General features: G+C 37.6%; 6 protein-coding genes across 7 annotated transcripts; 3 read left to right on the top strand and 3 right to left on the bottom strand.

The window, feature by feature from the left end:
• Nucleotides 1-143: 143 nt before the first annotated feature.
• On the top strand, nucleotides 144-2,087 carry LOC106451540 (rac-like GTP-binding protein ARAC1). The gene is made up of 6 exons (XM_013893482.3): nucleotides 144-944; nucleotides 1,108-1,195; nucleotides 1,294-1,467; nucleotides 1,559-1,623; nucleotides 1,706-1,771; nucleotides 1,853-2,087. The coding sequence occupies exons 1-6, from the start codon at nucleotides 846-848 to the stop codon at nucleotides 1,952-1,954; spliced, it is 594 nt and encodes a 197-aa protein (XP_013748936.1). The 5' UTR covers nucleotides 144-845; the 3' UTR covers nucleotides 1,955-2,087.
• A 153-nt stretch (nucleotides 2,088-2,240) lies between these two features.
• Nucleotides 2,241-4,099, bottom strand: LOC106451523 (DNA ligase 1). Its single transcript, XM_013893459.3, has 3 exons — nucleotides 3,797-4,099; nucleotides 3,046-3,502; nucleotides 2,241-2,925 (listed from the first exon to the last, which is right to left on the bottom strand). The coding sequence occupies exons 1-3, from the start codon at nucleotides 3,875-3,877 to the stop codon at nucleotides 2,378-2,380; spliced, it is 1,086 nt and encodes a 361-aa protein (XP_013748913.1). The 5' UTR covers nucleotides 3,878-4,099; the 3' UTR covers nucleotides 2,241-2,377.
• Nucleotides 4,100-4,451: 352 nt separating this feature from the next.
• Nucleotides 4,452-6,294, bottom strand: LOC106451532 (F-box protein At4g35930). The gene is given in 5 exon segments (XM_013893471.3): nucleotides 4,452-5,056; nucleotides 5,148-5,272; nucleotides 5,274-5,357; nucleotides 5,446-5,916; nucleotides 6,070-6,294. Coding segments are annotated over 4 exon segments (942 nt in total). The 5' UTR covers nucleotides 5,905-5,916; nucleotides 6,070-6,294; the 3' UTR covers nucleotides 4,452-4,782.
• Nucleotides 6,295-9,791: 3,497 nt separating this feature from the next.
• Nucleotides 9,792-13,299, top strand: LOC106451489 (protein MID1-COMPLEMENTING ACTIVITY 1). Of its 2 annotated transcripts, none has more exons than XM_013893422.3 (9): nucleotides 9,792-10,005; nucleotides 10,456-10,595; nucleotides 10,667-11,085; nucleotides 11,726-12,129; nucleotides 12,196-12,305; nucleotides 12,426-12,497; nucleotides 12,587-12,693; nucleotides 12,807-12,900; nucleotides 12,989-13,299. In XM_013893422.3, the coding sequence occupies exons 3-9, from the start codon at nucleotides 10,675-10,677 to the stop codon at nucleotides 13,039-13,041; spliced, it is 1,251 nt and encodes a 416-aa protein (XP_013748876.1). In that variant the 5' UTR covers nucleotides 9,792-10,005; nucleotides 10,456-10,595; nucleotides 10,667-10,674; the 3' UTR covers nucleotides 13,042-13,299. The 2 variants fall into 2 exon arrangements, with proteins under 2 accessions (XP_013748876.1, XP_013748882.1); XM_013893428.3 differs by lacking the exon at nucleotides 9,792-10,005 and adding an exon at nucleotides 10,104-10,374.
• Nucleotides 13,300-13,595: 296 nt separating this feature from the next.
• LOC106451479 (UPF0434 protein BRADO0313) lies at nucleotides 13,596-14,727 on the top strand. The gene is made up of 3 exons (XM_013893412.3): nucleotides 13,596-13,831; nucleotides 13,933-13,987; nucleotides 14,443-14,727. The coding sequence occupies exons 1-3, from the start codon at nucleotides 13,731-13,733 to the stop codon at nucleotides 14,521-14,523; spliced, it is 237 nt and encodes a 78-aa protein (XP_013748866.1). The 5' UTR covers nucleotides 13,596-13,730; the 3' UTR covers nucleotides 14,524-14,727.
• Nucleotides 14,728-15,406: 679 nt separating this feature from the next.
• Nucleotides 15,407-17,160, bottom strand: LOC106451468 (protein FD). The gene is made up of 3 exons (XM_013893402.3): nucleotides 16,099-17,160; nucleotides 15,903-15,980; nucleotides 15,407-15,786 (listed from the first exon to the last, which is right to left on the bottom strand). Exons 1-3 carry the CDS (start codon nucleotides 16,741-16,743, stop codon nucleotides 15,715-15,717), a joined length of 795 nt encoding a protein of 264 aa, XP_013748856.1. The 5' UTR covers nucleotides 16,744-17,160; the 3' UTR covers nucleotides 15,407-15,714.
• Between the last annotated feature and the right edge of the window lie 1,785 nt (nucleotides 17,161-18,945).

Genomic DNA, 18,945 nt, shown 5'->3' with positions numbered 1-18,945 from the left:
GTTTTGTCAGCTGGAGAAAGCAAAGGATGTTTTGGGAGAACCCTTATGCTAATCTTGGTATATTCACATTTTTTTTTTGATATATGCAACTAGTTTTTTTTTTTTGACGTGAATGCAACTAGTTATTTTTGCATGTTTGTTGACATATATATACATTATTGTAGTTTGACTATTTGTTATGTATGTGCATGACGTATGAATGTCGGAGATAAAATTAATTTAAATATTATGTGCACGATAGTCTAATATTTCAAGACATTTTAGTACTAAACAAGGTACATAACGAACATAATAATGTTCCATAAGAGAAATGGTTTTGTCTTGTTGACACATTGAATATGAATCATGTTATTTTTAGAAGATGTCCATAATATTAAAACTAAAACCAATCAAACAGAAAAAAAACAATAAATATTAGAAAAAGGAGGCAAAATAATAGGGGAGGTTGGTGGCAGAGATGATGCCATTACATACCCATTAGAGAACGCTTCAATGGCAATTATTTGCGGACATCACTTTCTACTTTGTCTCTTTCTCTTTCTCTCTGTTGATCCAAATTCATCGTGTTAACAAATCATCACAACACATTCACCATGTTCTTCCTCATCCTCTGATCACGTCTTTTGTGTTTCTCCCTCGCATTTTATTTTCTTTCTGACATTTCCTTTTAGGCTTTCCACATTTACATAGGTTTTTATTTGTGCGGGAGATGGTTAACTGAATGTAAATGGTAGACAGTTCAGAGGAATTGGCTTCATATTGTGGTGTTCCTCAGGCGTTGATCTGAGGTTGATTATATCTTTCTCTGTGTGTGTATTGTGTGGTCATCACGTGTGGTTTAGGCAATGAGTGCATCAAGGTTCATAAAATGCGTCACGGTTGGTGATGGAGCTGTTGGCAAAACATGTTTGCTTATCTCTTACACCAGCAACACCTTTCCCACGGTAATGACATGAATCCGACATTCTTGGCCACATTTTTCATCTCTGTCTGAATATATATTTAATGTGAATTAATTGTGTTTGGTTTCCTTTTTTGTCTGATAGAATGAACGTAAGAGATTTGTAATGTATATTCACTTAGTGTTCCTTTTTTTCATGGTAACAGGACTATGTTCCGACTGTTTTTGATAACTTTAGTGCCAATGTGGTTGTTAATGGAGCCACGGTCAATCTAGGCTTGTGGGATACTGCAGGTAAATAATGAGGACCCATTTTCATCATCCAGATTTTTCGTAGTTGGGGCTATGGATTTATATCAAATATTAGGGATGTCTTATACTATGATTTACAGGGCAGGAGGACTACAACAGATTAAGACCATTGAGTTACCGTGGTGCAGATGTTTTCATTCTAGCCTTCTCTCTGATTAGTAAGGCTAGTTATGAGAATGTCTCCAAGAAGTGGATCCCTGAGTTGAAGCACTATGCTCCTGGTGTCCCCATTGTCCTTGTTGGTTCCAAACTAGGTATCTTACTCTTCTTCCATCTCTTGCTTTGTTGCATCTGAATCTTTGGTTTGACACTTGGTCTTCTTGCCCTGACCTTGTTTTCTGTCAGATCTTCGGGATGACAAACAGTTTTTCATCGACCATCCTGGTGCTGTCCCTATTACCACTGCTCAGGTATGAATATTTGTTATATCTCCTCAGTGCCATTTTCCCCAAAAAAAACAAGTAAATCATTTTGTTGACTCACCATTAAAAGGGAGAGGAGCTCAAGAAGCTAATTGAAGCGCCTGCTTACATCGAGTGCTCTTCAAAATCACAAGAGGTATATAAATCTTAATGAACCATTTTTTCAATACTGGCTTCCATCTTTTTGATGTAAAACCATGTGTGATATAAACTGCAGAACGTGAAGGGAGTCTTTGATGCAGCGATCAGAGTGGTCCTTCAACCTCCAAAGCAGAAGAAAAAGAAGAGTAAAGCACAAAAGGCTTGCTCCATTTTGTAATAGCTTATGGAGACGCTAAGAAGCTCTTTGATGACAGTATTTGGTTTTTTTTTTTTTTTTTTCTCTTCTTTTCATTGTGATTGCCGTCTCTTTAGTTCCTTAAAACACTATTTATTGGGTTTTTTTTTGTCAAACACACTATTTATTGGTTTAATTGTCTGTTTCAATATCTGATATTGCAGTAGTACTCTCCCTTTCTCTCTCTCTCTCTCTCTTTACCATTCTAATTGGTTTGTTATGCAATCTCACTTGTCATGAAAAGATCAATTTTCCAGCAAGAGAGATATAAGGCGTAATACTGATTTTACTAAGAATAACGAACAGTGTACTTATACAAACAAACATTTAAGGCTAAACCAAAAAATTGTCTGGTCCGAGTCCGGTACATAGATATCTCGACCAGGTTTTGAGTCTTTGATGTTATCAGAAAGGGACGGTGTAAGGTAAGGCGTAGACATCAGCTTCTGGTAAAAGGCTAGCACGTGGCCATGCTATTGAACTGCTTATTACTACTTCCTTGATCTCATTGTTTCTGTTAAGCTGTTTGCTTGTGTCGATCTTGTGGCTACTTGGCTTCTTCTTCACCAACCACCAAGATTCGTCTTCATCTTCAGAGTTAGTTAGCTCTACTCTGCTCTCGATCGTGTTAGGGACCCAATTCTCAACTACATTCAAGAAGTGCTCCGCCAATGATGGAGGGCACAACCTGCATAGGCTTGAAGGTTGATAAGTTTCTTGAGTAGAAGACGGCACTTTCTTCTCTTTGTGTTTCCTTGAGGAAGTGTGTTTTTTTCTCTTCTCTTGTTCTGGTGCAGAAGTGGAACAAGGACGTTGTTGCGGCTGTTCTTTAGTAACAAGACTATCTAACTTTATATCCCGGGAAGGACAAGGTTGATCCTTGTTGGTCATCATCATCATCACCTCAGGATCTTTCGGCCTTCGTATAGGCAATCGAATCCGAATGATGCTTTCTTCAAATTCATATATGAAGAAAGATAGTCATCAATGTCCTGAAATGGTAATTAAACCCAACAAGAATACTACATCCTTCCCAGGGAAAGGAAGAAACACAAACAAACAAACAAACTCACCAGAGTCGTTGTTGTTATGTCTACTACCATCGAGAGGCTGCATCTGCATCTCCATCTCCTCCTTAGGTAGCTCATTGCTGTTATGTCTAGCATTGAAAGGCTGCTTCTTGTCCTTCTCATTGCTGTTAAGAGTGCTATCACAAGAGTTCTGAGACGTGGACTGAACCAGCTCAGGTTCCACAGTAAGGCTGCTCTTCTCCAAACAGTTTATTTCACTTTCTTTTAGTTTGCCAAAAACATCAACTTTCTGGATGTTCTGAACATCTTTGGCAACAACTTCTTCTTTACGACGTCTCTTATGAGAGTGTTTTTCGCTTTCACCTTCCCTCTCCTTCCTCTTTTTATCCTTCTTATCTTTCTTTTCCTTATCCTTCTTCTCCTTATCTCCTTTCTTATCCTTCTTATCTCTTTTTCTCTCCTTCCTCCTTAGTTCTTTATCACATTTCTCCTCTCCCCCCTGAATCAACAAAAACAAGAACTTGCCACATTCAATGAGACTCAACAACTCAATGAACTATATAACTTAGAATCGTCTTTTCTTATTGATATCAACATTTGTAACGAACCGGTTGATGAATGTGACATTGTATTCGTAGTTATATAATTAGTACAATTTTGTATCATAATCGTTTTCAATAGAAACATCACACACACTCTATATCACCATCATCTTTCAATCCCTAGAACGAATCAGGTCCGAGCATTCGAAAATCCCCCAAAAACCAAAAACCATATCAATGCTCAAACAAACCTTGATCGATTCGATCATAGCCTCATCGCGGATTCCGTTCACTACATATCCAGGTGGCGGGAACGGGAAACACCGAGACATTCTTACGATTTAGGGATGACCAAGAAGAAGATGAAATCTCAGATCTCGCGGAAACCCTAGATCGATCACGAAGGCTTATGATTACGCGCCAAAAAAATCAAATCTAAGAAGCCTAACAGTAGATTAGCGATTGATTCGGAGGTAATAGCTGAGCGGAGAAGAGACGACGGGAGCCGCGAGATCTCGAATCTCTCCGATGGGGAAAAAAATGTTTCTACGCAACACATAGAAGCTTGATTTATAGCCACAAAAGGAATTCGTGGACCCTACACGGAAAACAATGGCCTTGTTTGGCAACAAGGATAGTAACGGCGCCGTATGATTTATTTGGTTCGAAACGTCGCCGTATGAGTTAGTTAATTACACGCTAATAGGCTGTTTGTAAATGGTTTAAGACCAAATCAGTAGGATTATCTTTTGTAAACATATTGGCCTATATTTACATTTATGGATGGATATCTTGTTTGTTTGCATCAGTTGTATATTTTTCTCATAAATTCGAGGCTACTGGTCGTCATTTTTGGTATGATTCAATAAACCAAAATCTTCAGAGCAAATTTAAGAAGAAAGCAAGTAAAGGTAATAAAAGAAGAAAAATAAAAAACAATCCAAATAAGTGCAGAAAAATATACACAAGACTCAACTGACCAGTTCAGAAAACACTTGCTTATTATGACAAACTCAGATGACTTAAACTCGAAAACCTTGAAATGATAATACTAAGAGATTACCATGTAAACCTAATACCCTGAACTAGCACTGCTACAAAACTTGCATGCTACTTATACTATATAGTCTATAACTGGAGACGATGATAATCATGATGGAGGTGATCATGAACCACGATGAAGGCAAACTTAATATGAACAAGCGAAAGAAAAGCGTCTTGACTGTAGCAAGCATAATCACTGAAGGTTGTTTTGAGCAACAGCTTGACATAACTCATCTTCGTAGAAGAGCACGCGAGGGTGCTTTGGAGCCAGTGGTTTGAACAAAGTCGGCCTCTGGAGAACCGAAGGAACGCTGCACCTGGAAGGGAAAGCTGTCTGGTCTTGGAAAAGAACAGCGGTGATTTGCTTCATCTCCGCTAGTTTAGTTCGGCAAGGGGGTCGAGGAGCATGTCTCGGTGCCTTTGGGGTGTGTGGGCTTCCCATGATCCTATAGTTTTCATCACCCTTGCTGTTTCATTAGAGTCATGATGAAGGTCTAGTTAAGAACCAAACAAGTTGTTTGATGCTCTTTTCGTAAACTTGAAAAGCAAAACATGTACCTAACAAAAGGCCAACGATTTATTGGCATTGGGGTCAGAACACTCAGCATCTCCTGCCTTGAGCGGTCTGGCGTTGTATAATTGAAAGATTAAAACATGGATGCAAAACTAAAAACCAAGTCAGAGAACACTTACAGCTGCCCTTATTCTCTGAGAAACATGGAACACTGCCTTCAGCTGGTCATGATGCAGATGACACACAATCTTAACCTGCAAAGAGATAATAACAAGTTGCAAAATAAGCATCAAGGCAAAGTCTTTCATACATTTCACATGAGTAAAACACGAGAGAAGTTACCAGTAAATCCATGGGAAGAGACTCAAACTGAGACTCAGAGTCACAAGGCTCAGCTTGTGGCGGCGTCTTCGGAGTCCTCAACAGCGAGTTTTGCATAACAATACTCACAGGAGATAACATTAAAGGACTCTTCTTACTACTCTCCACCTGCAAATCATCAAACTTCATCGGCCTCACCAGACTGCTCCTCTTAACAACGTTAACAGGGGACGATAAAAGAGGGCTTCTGGGAGAACTAACATCTTCCACAGCAATCACATTGCTCCTAGCAGGCTTAGAATCAAACACAGGTACACGTTTCTTCCCCAAATCATTATTAGACTTAGCAGTAGCGGAAGCTTTGCTGTAACAAAGCTGAACAAGAGCCTCAGGCTTTAAGTACTTGTTATTCGAACTCTTCAGCTTCTTCTTCCTCGTTGAGATCTTCGAATCCGAATCCTTCGGCGATACCTTCCCCATGTGCAGTCACAGCTACAAAATCAAACCACATATCAATACAAACCATCAAATCGAATCAATTACATTAAACTACGATGTCAAATCGAATCAAATCGAAAGAGAGATGGATTCGAACCCTAGAAATCGAAAAAAGGGGATAAGAGAAGAGACGGAGAAGGAACTAACCTCAGATTAACAGAGAGACCTTCTTCTTCTACTTCGGGAATAGATATTTCGGATTCGAGAGAGAGAGAGAGGAAGCTCGAAAGCTAGAGAGCGAAAATGGAGGGAGAAGTGGCGAGGGAAGAGATTTGAGTTGAGTGAAAGATAGATAGATAGAGAGAAAGAGGGGCTAGGGTTTTTAATTTCGGCCTCTGATTTTTGAATTTTTTTAATTAAGCCCGCCAAAACCATTTCTTAAGCACTATACAAGTACCCAAGTAATCTCGATACGTGGTGCGTTACGACTGGCTAATCCCTTGATTATCGGAGACGTGGGACCCACTTTCCTTACCCACTAGTTGTTCTCTATCAATTTTGAAGCGTAGATTGCGCTACAAATTTTAATAATTTTGTACGACTGCTTTTTTTATTATTTTGCTTTGCTCTTTAATAATATCTTTGTGATATGACGGATGTATCCTTGTGGTTCTTGTTTTAATGCTTTTGGGATGAAGGGTAGTTAAGGACTTTTGTGATATGAGCTCGAAGTGCGGGTCCTACGTAAGGGGGTAATTAGCATGATTAAATTCAATGTTATAAAAGGACATGTATTAATCCTCAATCACGCGTTATCAATTACGAGTCTGGCTCCTCTCGTGAGTATTTTTATCCTTTTCTACGTATTGAAATCTTTTTCCTTGTATAAACGTATCAACTGATTGAATAAGTTCGAAAAAAGATTGGAAGTATACCTAGAAACGAAATCACGAAAGTTGTAACTGAAATTTAATAGTATATTTTTCACGTGTTGCTTTTAATTTTCTGTTATCTCGTTGTTTAATACAAGTGCGGGGGTACCTCGGTTTGGCATCTTTTGTCTCGCTCTGATAGACGACGACGATAATAGGAAAAATCTGTTTTGATTTTGGGCCAATGACTGAATTGCGATATTAACACTTTGGGCTTATTAACAAATAACTCAGCCCATTTGTATATCGATGACTTTATGTAGGGATGGCAATTTGTACCTTAACCCGCGGGCATGGCCCGTAAAGTCCCACTGCGGGGCGGGTTTGGGCTTACATATCTTAGGCCCGAGATATTGCGGGTCTTGCGGGTTGGTCAATTTCGGGTATGGGCCAATGCGGGGCGGGTCAACGCGGGTTTGCGGGGCATTCGAGACCCGCGTGTCTTTATCAGTTTTGTTTTTTTTATGTATGAACTGTTTTGTTTGAAACTTTGATTGTTTTGAAGTTTTACTGTTAATTGTCATTTGTCTTATAAGTTGCTTGATGATGATAGTTATAAACTTATAATATTTACTAACCTGTCTAACTTGTTCTCTCCCATAGTTTGCTACTAGTTTCATCTACATTAGAGCTTATCTTTATGGTACGTACATGATATTCATTAGTGTCAAAACTCAAAAATTAAATAGTCTAGTATAGGCCATCAGTAGTATCTAGTTGAAGTTTTCAGTTATTCTCTCTTATGAGTCTACAACTCTACAACAAGTTTGGTAACTACAAGTTGTTTGCGATACTATCAGCAGTGACGGTAACGAGCTCTTCAAACAGAGAAACAGAGGCACGAACTATCATGGGAAACTCTTGTAAAACTCTTAACTTTTTGTTTATCATCAACAGTATCTTTCCAATCGAAAGGAATCAAAGAACGTTTGGAGAAGTTTCTTTTTGCCTTCTCCTTGTACTCTCTGTACCACTCTGTGGTTCTTCGTGGGCTTGTTGGTGCGCTTAAGAAGCAGCCAGTGAATTTTCTTTGCGAAGATGGGGCAGTTAAGCTCATCACTTCCATTCTTCTTTTTCTGTCTTTCTGAGAACTGTTTGATTTGCGATGAGTTCTGAGATGTCTCAAGGTCAATGAGAAGAAGAGAACTAATGAGGACTGCATTTTCATTACCCGCGGGCCGGACCGCAAAGTCCTATGTAGCAAGCGGGGCGGGTTTGGGTAGAGGTTTGCAAACCGCGGGTTACGGCGGGCTGACCCGCAAAGATCCGCCAGAGATAGAGACCGCAGCGGGGCGGGCCACGGCGGGGCGGGTTGTCCCAATTGCCATTCCTAACTTTATGTTCAAACAGTCCACTTGTACCAGTCAAAACATAATGTAGATTATAAACCATAAACCTGAAACTCATTAGCTGTTAGCTAGCATGCTAATATGCAGAAAATACTATAGTTTAAGATTATACTTATTGATATAGATTGAAAAAAATCACGGGATATTCTGGTTCATATGATTACTTGCAAGTTATCAACTATTGGTTCACGGACTGCCAAAGCTACTGTGTTAGGGGCTAGCTGATTAGCACATGATTTTTATACTTGTTAGAGATTCGACTTAATTATTACTACGTTGATGTTTGTTCGACGTAAACAAGAGTGTGCTGAAGCTTATAGTTTAACAATTTTATATAGTTAGGTCAGAGGGAATGCAGATTCCGAGGGGTACTTTAATCATTTTTTATAAGCTCGGTTCCGACAAAGTGTTAGACATTCGATGAAGATTTACACTAATTAAACCTCAAAACTAGTTTAAATTACTGTATAAGAATATAAAATACATTTGTTAAGTATAAGTAATATAACTTTATGATGTGTATGGAAAATTTAGCTGTCCCATTAATTGTTACGGATGAGGACATTTCGAAACATTTAGTTTAGTAGTATAAAGTAAGGTGCACGATTGTTGTCAACTAATAAATTTCATGTTAGACAATCCACCAAAAAAACAACAGTCTCTCAATCTTCTTCACCTCCCATAAAAAATAAGTACTCGTTTCTTACTTTTACACTATGAGTTTATGTTTATGACATACTAATACTAATCAGTTTGTACTGGTTTTGTTGAGACTTTTGTTCAAAAATAATTCCGCAACATGAACATGTACAAGATTTATTATTCAGTACTTCGGTCATTGTCATGGAGCATCTGTAATATCAACATATTTACCGAACCGACAATTTCTTTGCTGAAACTAGTGATATACTTTTGAGGAAACAATGTTTTACATTTAAGATTTTCTATAGAGACTATCAAAAAAGGTTGTAGCAGTGCTCACCAGGACCACCACCAACACCAATGTCCAATCTTTCCATACATGCATATAGTATGCGTGCCAAAATATTTGATAACTTATTGTACTTCTTACATAAAAAATATATATACGTATTTTTTTTGCTAAAGGATAGGCAAACATTAGTTTACCGTCCGTTTCGCCAGCTGCCTAGAAACAATCATAGGCAATCCACGTGAAGCAAGATTATTATAGAGGAAGATAATTAAATGTATATAGAATAAACAAGGCATATGATTACCGTAACTGCATTTCAAAGACAAATCAATTTCAACAGAAAAGGGACTTAAAAGGGGAATGTGTGATGGCTTGATTGCCTTTCCTACCTTAACCTTCATCATTACAACAATGACTGTAATTCAAAGACAAATCAAGTTATACGATAATGTCTCGTGTTTTTATCCCTTTTTTGCCCACTATTTTAACTCTTTTAAACATATACTATTGCGTGTTTTCAAATAAAAAAAACATATGCTACTGTGCCTGTTATGTATTTTTTTGGAACAAATTTGCTTATATTATCTTCACAGTTATAAACTTATAGTTGAAAATGTAAGTTAGACTTGATTTGGAATTGCACTAATAAAGCAGAGGTATAATTAACTTTATGGTTAGTGAAAAAGAAAAGTCACCGGGGGGCAGATTGGTAAATAAATGGAGTTAGGCAGGTCATATTGGTAAAATGGGGTTCACAGCTCCGACGAGTGGCAAGTGAAGAAGGTGTGGGAAAGCTCAAAATCGACAAAAACAAACCGTCTTCTCTCCGTATGACTCGTCTCTGCATCCGCATAGTCTCTTATTGACGCAGAGAATCTTCTCTCAGCTCTAGTTTCGAAGACGACGAAAACATATCTCCTCCACCCAGGTGATTTGATTCGCATTTTCCCAGAGAAACTCAATTCTCCTGCAACATTTCTTCTTCCTTTTAAATCAATATATTCTAAATATTTTACATTTTACTAATTTCTGTGTTATGGGAAGTATATATGTTGCCTTCTTCAATGCATTAACTGAGCATTCCAATACTGTCTCCTCTCTCTTTAACTTAAACTATTAGTGTATTATTTTCCAATTGACTCGACTCTCGGCGGAGGAGCTTAATCGCCGGCGAATCGGTTACACTGTTCATTACCTTTCCCTTTTTTTTTCTCTCTTTCTCTTTCGTCAGCTTGAAGTTTTCAAAGAGGAAACAGTCTTCAGGACCTTTTTCTTTTTGCCGTTGAAGATCTTTGACGTAGAAAAGCTCTAACAACCTCAAGAATCTCTTTGATTCGAATCTTTTATAAACTTTTTATTTTTCCTTTTATTGCCGCAGTCAAAGAAGCTGCTCCCTGTTTACTCACTCAAGCCTTTCTTCACTCCGATTCTCCCTGATTCAGCGTCGGAATCGATCGCAACAACCAATGTCGGCGCCGGAGAACTTCGATCGGATCCTCTAATTCCGGTAACATCAAGGTAAAATCTCTCGATTAGCTTATGGATCTTTAACTTGTTACTAAAGAGAGATGAATGTGTTACACGACTAGGCAACAGAATGTCTCATTCATGGGACGGACTCGGGGAGATCGCATCAGTAGCGCAGCTCACAGGCCTCGACGCCGTCAAGCTCATCGGCCTCATCGTCAAAGCCGCCAACACCGCGTGGATGCACAAGAAGAACTGCCGCCAGTTCGCTCAGCACCTCAAGCTCATCGGCAACTTGCTCGAGCAGCTCAAGCTCTCCGAGATGAAGAAGTATCCGGAGACTCGCGAGCCTCTCGAAGGCCTCGAGGATGCTCTGAGGAGGTCTTACGTTCTGGTTAACAGCTGTCGCGACAGGAGCTATCTCTACTTGTTGGCTATGGGGTGGAACATTGTGTATCAGTTCCGGAAAGCTCAGGATGAGATTGATCGGTTTCTTAAGATCATTCCTCTCATCACTTTGGTTGATAACGCTCGCGTTAGGGTGAGTTTTGCTTTGCTGTGTTTTACATTCCTAAAGAGCCAATCTTGTAGCATTTGGTTATTAGTTCGGTTTTGGTTTGATTCTTCTGGTTATTTGGTTCTACATATTTAGGATCCGTTTGGGTATTTTAAAAAAATTAGATTTGGGGTTTTGGTTCGGGTAACAAAGTTGGGAACCAGCTAATATCCGAGATAATTTTCAATCTTAATGGATTCTGGTTTTCGGTTGATTCTGGTTAAAAGTTAGAAAATTTGGACTTTCGGATTAAATATCAAAAGTTTTAGCGTTTTCAGATAAAATTTTGGATAATTCGGATAATCTTAAATATTTCGGATAAAAAAATTCAGATAATTCGTTTTCTTTGGTATTTTATAAATATATATTTTTAAATTATTTGCTTATTATAAAGCTAAATATAGAAAATATTTATAAGTATATAAACTATATTAAGGTATCCATTCGGTGGTTCTCGGCTTGGTTTTGGTTTTTTGATTCTAGAGATATAAGATCTACTCTGATAATTGATAGGATCTACACTGAAATCTAGTTTTTTGGTTCGGTTTGGTTTGCTTCTTCGGTTCAGGATAAAAGTGCCCATGCATAATCTTGTTGATGGGGGTAATGGTTTTTGTTTGTGCAGGAGAGGTTAGAGTATATTGACCGTGATCAGTTCGAGTATACTTTTGCTGAAGAGGATAGACATGTGCAAGATGTTATTCTGAAACAAGAATCCACCAGAGAAGCAGCTTCTGTCCTGAAGAAGACTCTCTCTTGCTCATACCCTAACTTGCGGTTCTGTGATGCTCTCAAAACGGAAAACGAGAAACTGCAGATCGAGCTTCAGCGTTCGCAGGAGCATTATGATGTTGCTCAGTGTGAAGTTATTCAGCGTTTAATTGGTGTTACTCAAACTGTCGGTGAGGTTGATGGCGGCTCTGAGAAGGAACTGTCCAAGAAAGCTTCGAGAAAAACTGATCATACGGTTGAATATTCGTATGAGGAGGAAGATCATCCCAAGAAAAGCAGTAGTCGTGCAGCTTCAAGGTAAGAATCTAAAGCTTCATGCTTTTTCTTTAAGTGCAATTTCAGTTACATAACCGTTTCGTGCAGGTCCACTTCTTCTGTTACATCGAGTCATGATATGCTTTCACGAAGAGAATCACAGCACCATGAAGAGTGGCATACCGACTTACTAGCTTGTTGCTCGGAGCCTTCTCTTTGTGAGTCCTTCCCTCTTTTGTTGTTTCCAGTGTGTTTCCCACTTTGTCTTCTCTGTTATATACGAAGAGTAGCAGCGTTTTACATGCATTCCATATGTTCTTGTTATGTGGAAATGGTAGGCTTGAAAACATTCTTTTTCCCGTGTGGTACTTTGGCGAAGATTGCCACTGCAGCAACTAACAGGCACATGTGTAAGGGATCTATTGAATATAGTCAACTTTGTTATGTGAGAAGCGAAAACTAATAAGTTGACTGTTTGTGTGTGTTTACGCACTTGCAGCTTCAGCTGAAGCATGTAATGAGCTAATGGCGTATTCTTTGATACTTTCGTGTTGCTGCTACACTTGCTGCGTTAGGAGGAAACTCCGGAAAACACTCAACATAACGGTATGATATGGAATGGTTTGAAATTGAAACACTTCATCCCAAGAGCCTCAAGTCCACGTTTGTGTCACACATTCAGTGTTGGGTGCGTACTTAAATGTTATATGATTTGGCAGGGAGGGTACATTGACGATTTTCTATCTCATTTGATGTGTTGTTGCTGTGCTCTTGTCCAAGAACTGCGAGAAGTTGAGATTCGTGGGGCTTATGGTATGAAAACTATATATAAATCTTACAAATACTTGGTTTTAGTCTTGAAGCATGAACAAAGATGGGCTCTTACTTAATATCCTCGCAGGTACGGAGAAGACGAAAGTAAGTCCGCCTCCTTCGCAGTTCATGGAACATTGAATTCATATTCAATCATATACGACGTTTCTTATCTCTCTCTCTGAATATGACACACGAGATTCTTCTTTCGTACTAGATCGTTGTTGTGTGTAAATTATTGGTTTGGCATCGAAGTTTTCAGTATTTGTGTTGTGTGTATTGTATCATAGACTACAGACTAACTAACTAGCTTCTCTTGCTTGATTCACCTTGTACACGTCTACATATTATGCTTTTGGGTCATGATAGTAATATCAGCTGTGGAAAACATGTTGCATATTCGATTTGCTGTGGATAATAACATTATATGAAGAATGCATTTGAGTTATCACCACAGCTAAAAGCCTTGAAACATGGACAAAACTGATATGACATGATTCTTGTCGGATCCTTTTTTTTTTTTTATAAAGAGATGCTTGCTTCCCACATGCACATGGCTACCACTGTCGGACGAATCCTAACAAATTGAAGGGGGCATCACTGAAAAACTCTCGGAAATAGAAGGCTTATAATCTAATATCTGAACAATTTCTTCTAAAACTGTAAATAAATAAACATTAAAGGACCATATTACAAAACATAAAATATTTCGCGGCATGGTTGTAATAAACTCAACTTTTTATTAGGGAGTCAAAACGGCGTTTTGCGTTTAGCGTTTTACACCGGTCGTGAGAGAGAGAGAGAGAGCTAAAGATTGAAGCTGCTCGAACATGGTGAGAATAAGCAGAGTGATGCTTAAAGAGGCTGGAAATGCAATCGACAAGACTCTGTCGGAGATTCTCGTGTGCCCTCTCTCCAAGCAACCCTTGAGGTTCAGTTTCTCTTCTTTAAATTTTGTTTGTTTCATTCATTTTGTAGCCAGATTCGATCGGATTAAAAGTAGTTTTCTCGATTATTTTTTTTTGGTTAAAGGTTCTGCGAGAAGACGAAGTCTCTGGTCAGCGACACGATCGGTGTCTCATTTCCTGTAAGCTTCATGTTTTCACAACTCTATTGGAAGAAAGGTGTTTGTGTCGTGTTTTTAGCTCCGTTGAAGAAGTTAGATGTTATGATGTCTCTAATTAACTCTACCCAAGCTGTTAACTTTTTGCAATCACTATCATACATGCTTTAAGAACCGTATGTCCTATTGAGTGAAAATGTTTGGATCCCAACTTTGATGAATTTGAACAATTATCATAACGATTATTGAGATTTCGTATTGAGCTGGATTCTTGGCTTGCCTGCTGTTCTTGATGTTGATTTGGTATTTTACTGATAGAATAATCATATGCTATTTAGTGTGATTGGTCGGCCCTTCTATTCTTAATCATATTCTTGATGAGATTTTAAAGTCTTGGTTTTGCTTCTTAATCATAAGCTTCCACTTTTCTTCACGGTTCTGTATTTAACACTTGATTTTGCTTCTCTTACTAACCCCAGATAAAAGATGGGATTCCATGCTTGGTTCCAAAGGATGGCAAAATACTTGACGAGGATGCTGATGCATCCAAAGCTTCTTGATTGTTGCACCGTATCTGCAGCCAGAGGCTTCTTAATGGTTCCTTCTTTCCTATGTACAAGCTCTGAGTAGCAGTTTTAAAGTTTAAAGTTTTAGTGAGAAACTATTGACTCATGATTTAAAGTTAATCCTCTAATAAGACATGATTTAAAAGTATTGGATGCCTATTAGAGTGGCTATAAGTATATTACCATATACTCTGAGAATAGATTCTTCTAATCATAGTCCCACTTTTGATAACTATTCTTTTCTATCTTAATGCCACACCATACATATTAGCTCTTGATGTCCACTTTTGGTTGCTTAAAAGAATACATCAGCAAAATATCAACAACCAAAAGTAGATTAAGAAGAATCTTAAAGAGGATAAACCAAATGCACACAAACACACATAGTATTTGATGATGACCAGTGCAGCAAAAGAGGATACAACTATTCTCTGGATAAACTAAATACACAAACACACATAGTGTTTGATGACGACTAGCGTAGAAAAAGTGGATAGAACTATTCTCCTGATTAACCAAATACATACAAACACACATAGGGGTTTGATGATGACTAGTATAGCAAAACCTAGAGTACAATGAATAGGTAAAACGTGTGGGGGTGGGGGTGACCAAGACATAACCAACTATATCGTGTTCTGTCTTGACCAACCAGATAAAAGTGGTCCGGCTAAATTCCCATTGGCTTGGAGGTTTCATTTTCATAGTGCAAGTTGTTGGCTTGTATGGTAGCCAGCCAAAGGAATAGACATTTGTGTAAGTGCTCAGTGATATGTCCCCTTCTCACTTTTTTCTTTTAAGTGGAGCATTGTTTTTGTCTATTGGTCACTTGAAGAAGCCTTTGCTTCTTTTGAGAACCAAGTGGGTTTAACAGTAGTAAAACATAACTGGTACAATTTTAAATTAGTATTCGACAAGGAAAGTAACACTAATACAAGTAGAAGTTAGTACAGAAGTAGAAGTGAACAAGAAAATGACAAGAACAAGAGGAGAGAGACCCACCACAGGTGTTCCTGTGCCTCAGGAAATGGAAAGATCCTTTTCTCTTCATAAGTTTTTCTTTTCTTACAACTTCTTTCCTCTGCAAGATCTTTTGAGGTTCTACAAATTTAGCTTAGTTATAATTATAGCTAATAAAATAGGAACAAACTTTTCCATTTTTTCCACTTCTCATGAAAGGCTCTCTCAAAATGGTGCTGTGGAAGCCCTTTGAAGTGTGTTCTTTTTAGGTTGCTGATTTTCTGCCTCCATTCTTAACTGCATACACATACACAAAGAACTTAAAGTATGAGAATCTTGAGACTCAAAATGTCATTGGTCAAAAAGGTGTAGGTAATGTAGAGGATGTTTTATTCTCTTTGCAGCTTGTTTACCTGATCTTGTTGTCTCATGAGTCTTGCATTTTCTGCCTTTAGGTGAGCAACTTTAAGCTCTAACTCGTTTGTATAAGCCTGCAAATTATAATCAAACAAACAGAACAGAAACCTTTTTAAAATCAAAAACATTTTGTTGACAAAACCACATTTCTTTTATTGAGTAGAAAGTTGGGAGAGGAGGACAGGCACGTTCCTGTTTTCTAGCTCTGGAACGAGCTGCAGATTCTCTGTTCTTGATCATACGCTTATTTCTTCTGTTCCCTGAACCTTCTCCATTGGACTCTTGGCCTCTTTTCTTTCCAAAACAAGTCGGTGTAACCAGAGCCTCAAAAGAGGTGTTGAGGTGATTGTGGCTATGCAGATTATACTTAGGGGTAACAAGAGGATCTTGGTTATCAAGAAACTCAAAGCCAGCTCCAGAATTCAAGCTCAGAACAGTTGCAGGAGGTGCCAAAGGGGGGCTGCTCAAGAGAGCAGTGACAGTGGTGGTATCTCCATTTGAGGAAGAACTCATGGTGAGGCCGGTGGGTATTGTTGGTTCCTGGTTCAAAGGCCTGTTGAGAAAATCTTGGAAGATGGAGTTAGGGTTTTGGTTCTGGTGGTTGTGGCTCCCAAACCTAGGCTCATGGTTGCCTTGTGGATGTTGGCTTTGGATGGAACCAAGGTTGATATCTTTCCAAACATCTTCCATGGTGACTAGAGATTTCTTCTGGGATTGAGAGTCTTGTGGATGTGAAGGAGATGATGAGGATGAAATGGAAGAAACGTTGTTGAGAGTCTTGTTCTTGCTTGTAGCAGAGACTCTATTGTTTCTCTGATGATTTGCTGAAAACAACATTGGAGAAGAGAACCAAAAGGTCCAAGCACACACAGCTTTAGGCTTTCGTTGTATCCTACACGCAGAAAGAGAGAGAAAGTAGAGCAGAGAGGAGAGGAGAGTAGTGTGTAGAGTTCAGAGAGCCTCTTGACTATTCCAAACAACGAAGAAAGTTTCCATAACAATGTAATTAAAGTTGTGATGTCTTTTAAAAAAAAAATTTTGATGTCTTCAATTCCAAAGTATTATAATGATAAATTTGTTGATAATTTCAAAATAATGTAAGTGAACTATTGTCATTATCCTCAAATGTAAAAGTGTGTATGGGGGAAGAGATGCTTGAAAAAGGCAGGCAAATAATTAAACTTTGTTTTAATCTCACTTTTTTTAAGATCACATCCTTTTGGATCACTTTCAGCTTTCAATGTGTGACTTTATTTCTTGCTCTGGTTAAATAAATCGTCCTTTATTTTGTTTCTAATTGCTTGCATTTTAAAGTTTACTAAGAACCATGAGAACATTGTCTTTCTGTTATGATATGATATGTGTATATATTGTTAAAATTTATAATAAATATTCAAATACCATTATTATTAGTGTTTGGCTTTGTTATATGAGTACCTCCAGATATCTAGATATTCGAATATATTTTTGTCCTTCCATATCTATTTGTTCATGCTCCAAGTGCATATCTAGTCACACTTTTCATTTTTTTTCTTCTTTGCTACAGGTTGATAGTACAATACAATACCAGTTTTTCCTTTCTTTTTCTCTTGAGATTCTATTCAACAAAATTAAGTATTCATTTCCGTACACATATATTTAACCTACTTTTTATGAGTTAAGAATGTGCAAAGAGTATTAGAAGCTGTCTACTGAAGTTATTAAATAAAAAAAAATTGTTAGAAGATGTTTTCCAATTGTAACAGACAAAAGGAAAAGCTTCAAATTTTTATTCAAATCTTAATTAATCTCCAGTTTGTACTTTGTAGGTTGTTAAGATATATTGATGTAACAATGAAAAACATTTTGATGTTTTTTTCCTAAATTAATAAGAGTTTTGTTTGTCCCTAACTTTTCTCGAGACTTAGTTCTCTCGAATAGTAATAGTGATGATGTTGCAAACGAACTAGCAATTCACATATGCGTATATCGAATTGTAGTCCAAAGTTCAATACTTGTGAGTTGTATGAGAGTGTGACAAGTCATGTCTCAGGGGGATTGGACATGTGTCAGCGCTGTATTGCTCTGTCCCAAACTCCATAAAATCTCTTGCTCTGTCTTTTAATATCCTCTTTGGTTTACCACAAAAACAATGCATATAAACGGCAAATTTGCTTGCCCGTTGCCAAAATAGTAAGTGAGAATTTTTTTATTTTGTAAAGAATTTTCGTTTTTAATATCTGTAGTGCAGTATTTTTTCTACATTTTTTCTTGCTTGGGGTGTAGTTTTCATTCAATGCAGCTAATATAAATTGTAAACAAAAATAAAAATAAAAATTACTATATATACTAAGAATTAAGATAGTGGTTAATGGTAACATATCATTGTGGTTTTTACCTGTTAGTTTTGAAATAAGACATTATTAAATCCAACATAATATCAACAGATGTCCCCTTTTAATGACCATTTTGATATATAAAATGTGTGACTGATTATCTATTAAAGTAAAAGATATAAAATAAGATGAAAATGAGATGGATGAAACAAAAAATTTAGGGTAAATTTTTTTGTTTCGATTAAAGTTGAGATAAGATTTACTTTACTTTTATTGGCTTTCTCACTTATTTACAGTAAATCAGATAGAAACATTTTTCATTTAATTAGAGTGAAATAGTTTTCACCTATTTTATTTTACTCAACTCTGCCATATGGTCACACGACTCACACCCTTCAGATTTTCCACGCGTTACCTTGTTTATATCACAATTAGAAGCAGTTTCATTGTATATAAAAATTAAATTAGATAAAAAGATCGAGTAGACTCGTTTGCAGAGAAAAAGGTTGATAGACTCGAAACCAGTCAGGACAAGTGATTTGACTAGATGACATACTCGTATTTATTGATTTTCATTTACATTCAAATTATATACCAACGAACATTATGAATGATACGCGAGTCTATGACCGTTGGATTCTTTTAGTTCCACTGGTCCGTACAATGATCATCTGTCCATAGGTTGTCTATAGACCATGCCGTATGGTCCATAAGGCCATAAATT

Source organism: Brassica napus, chromosome A3 (genome assembly GCF_020379485.1).
Source record: "Brassica napus cultivar Da-Ae chromosome A3, Da-Ae, whole genome shotgun sequence".
Lineage (NCBI taxonomy): Eukaryota > Viridiplantae > Streptophyta > Magnoliopsida > Brassicales > Brassicaceae > Brassica > Brassica napus.
This window is presented reverse-complemented; position numbering and strand designations above follow the sequence as displayed.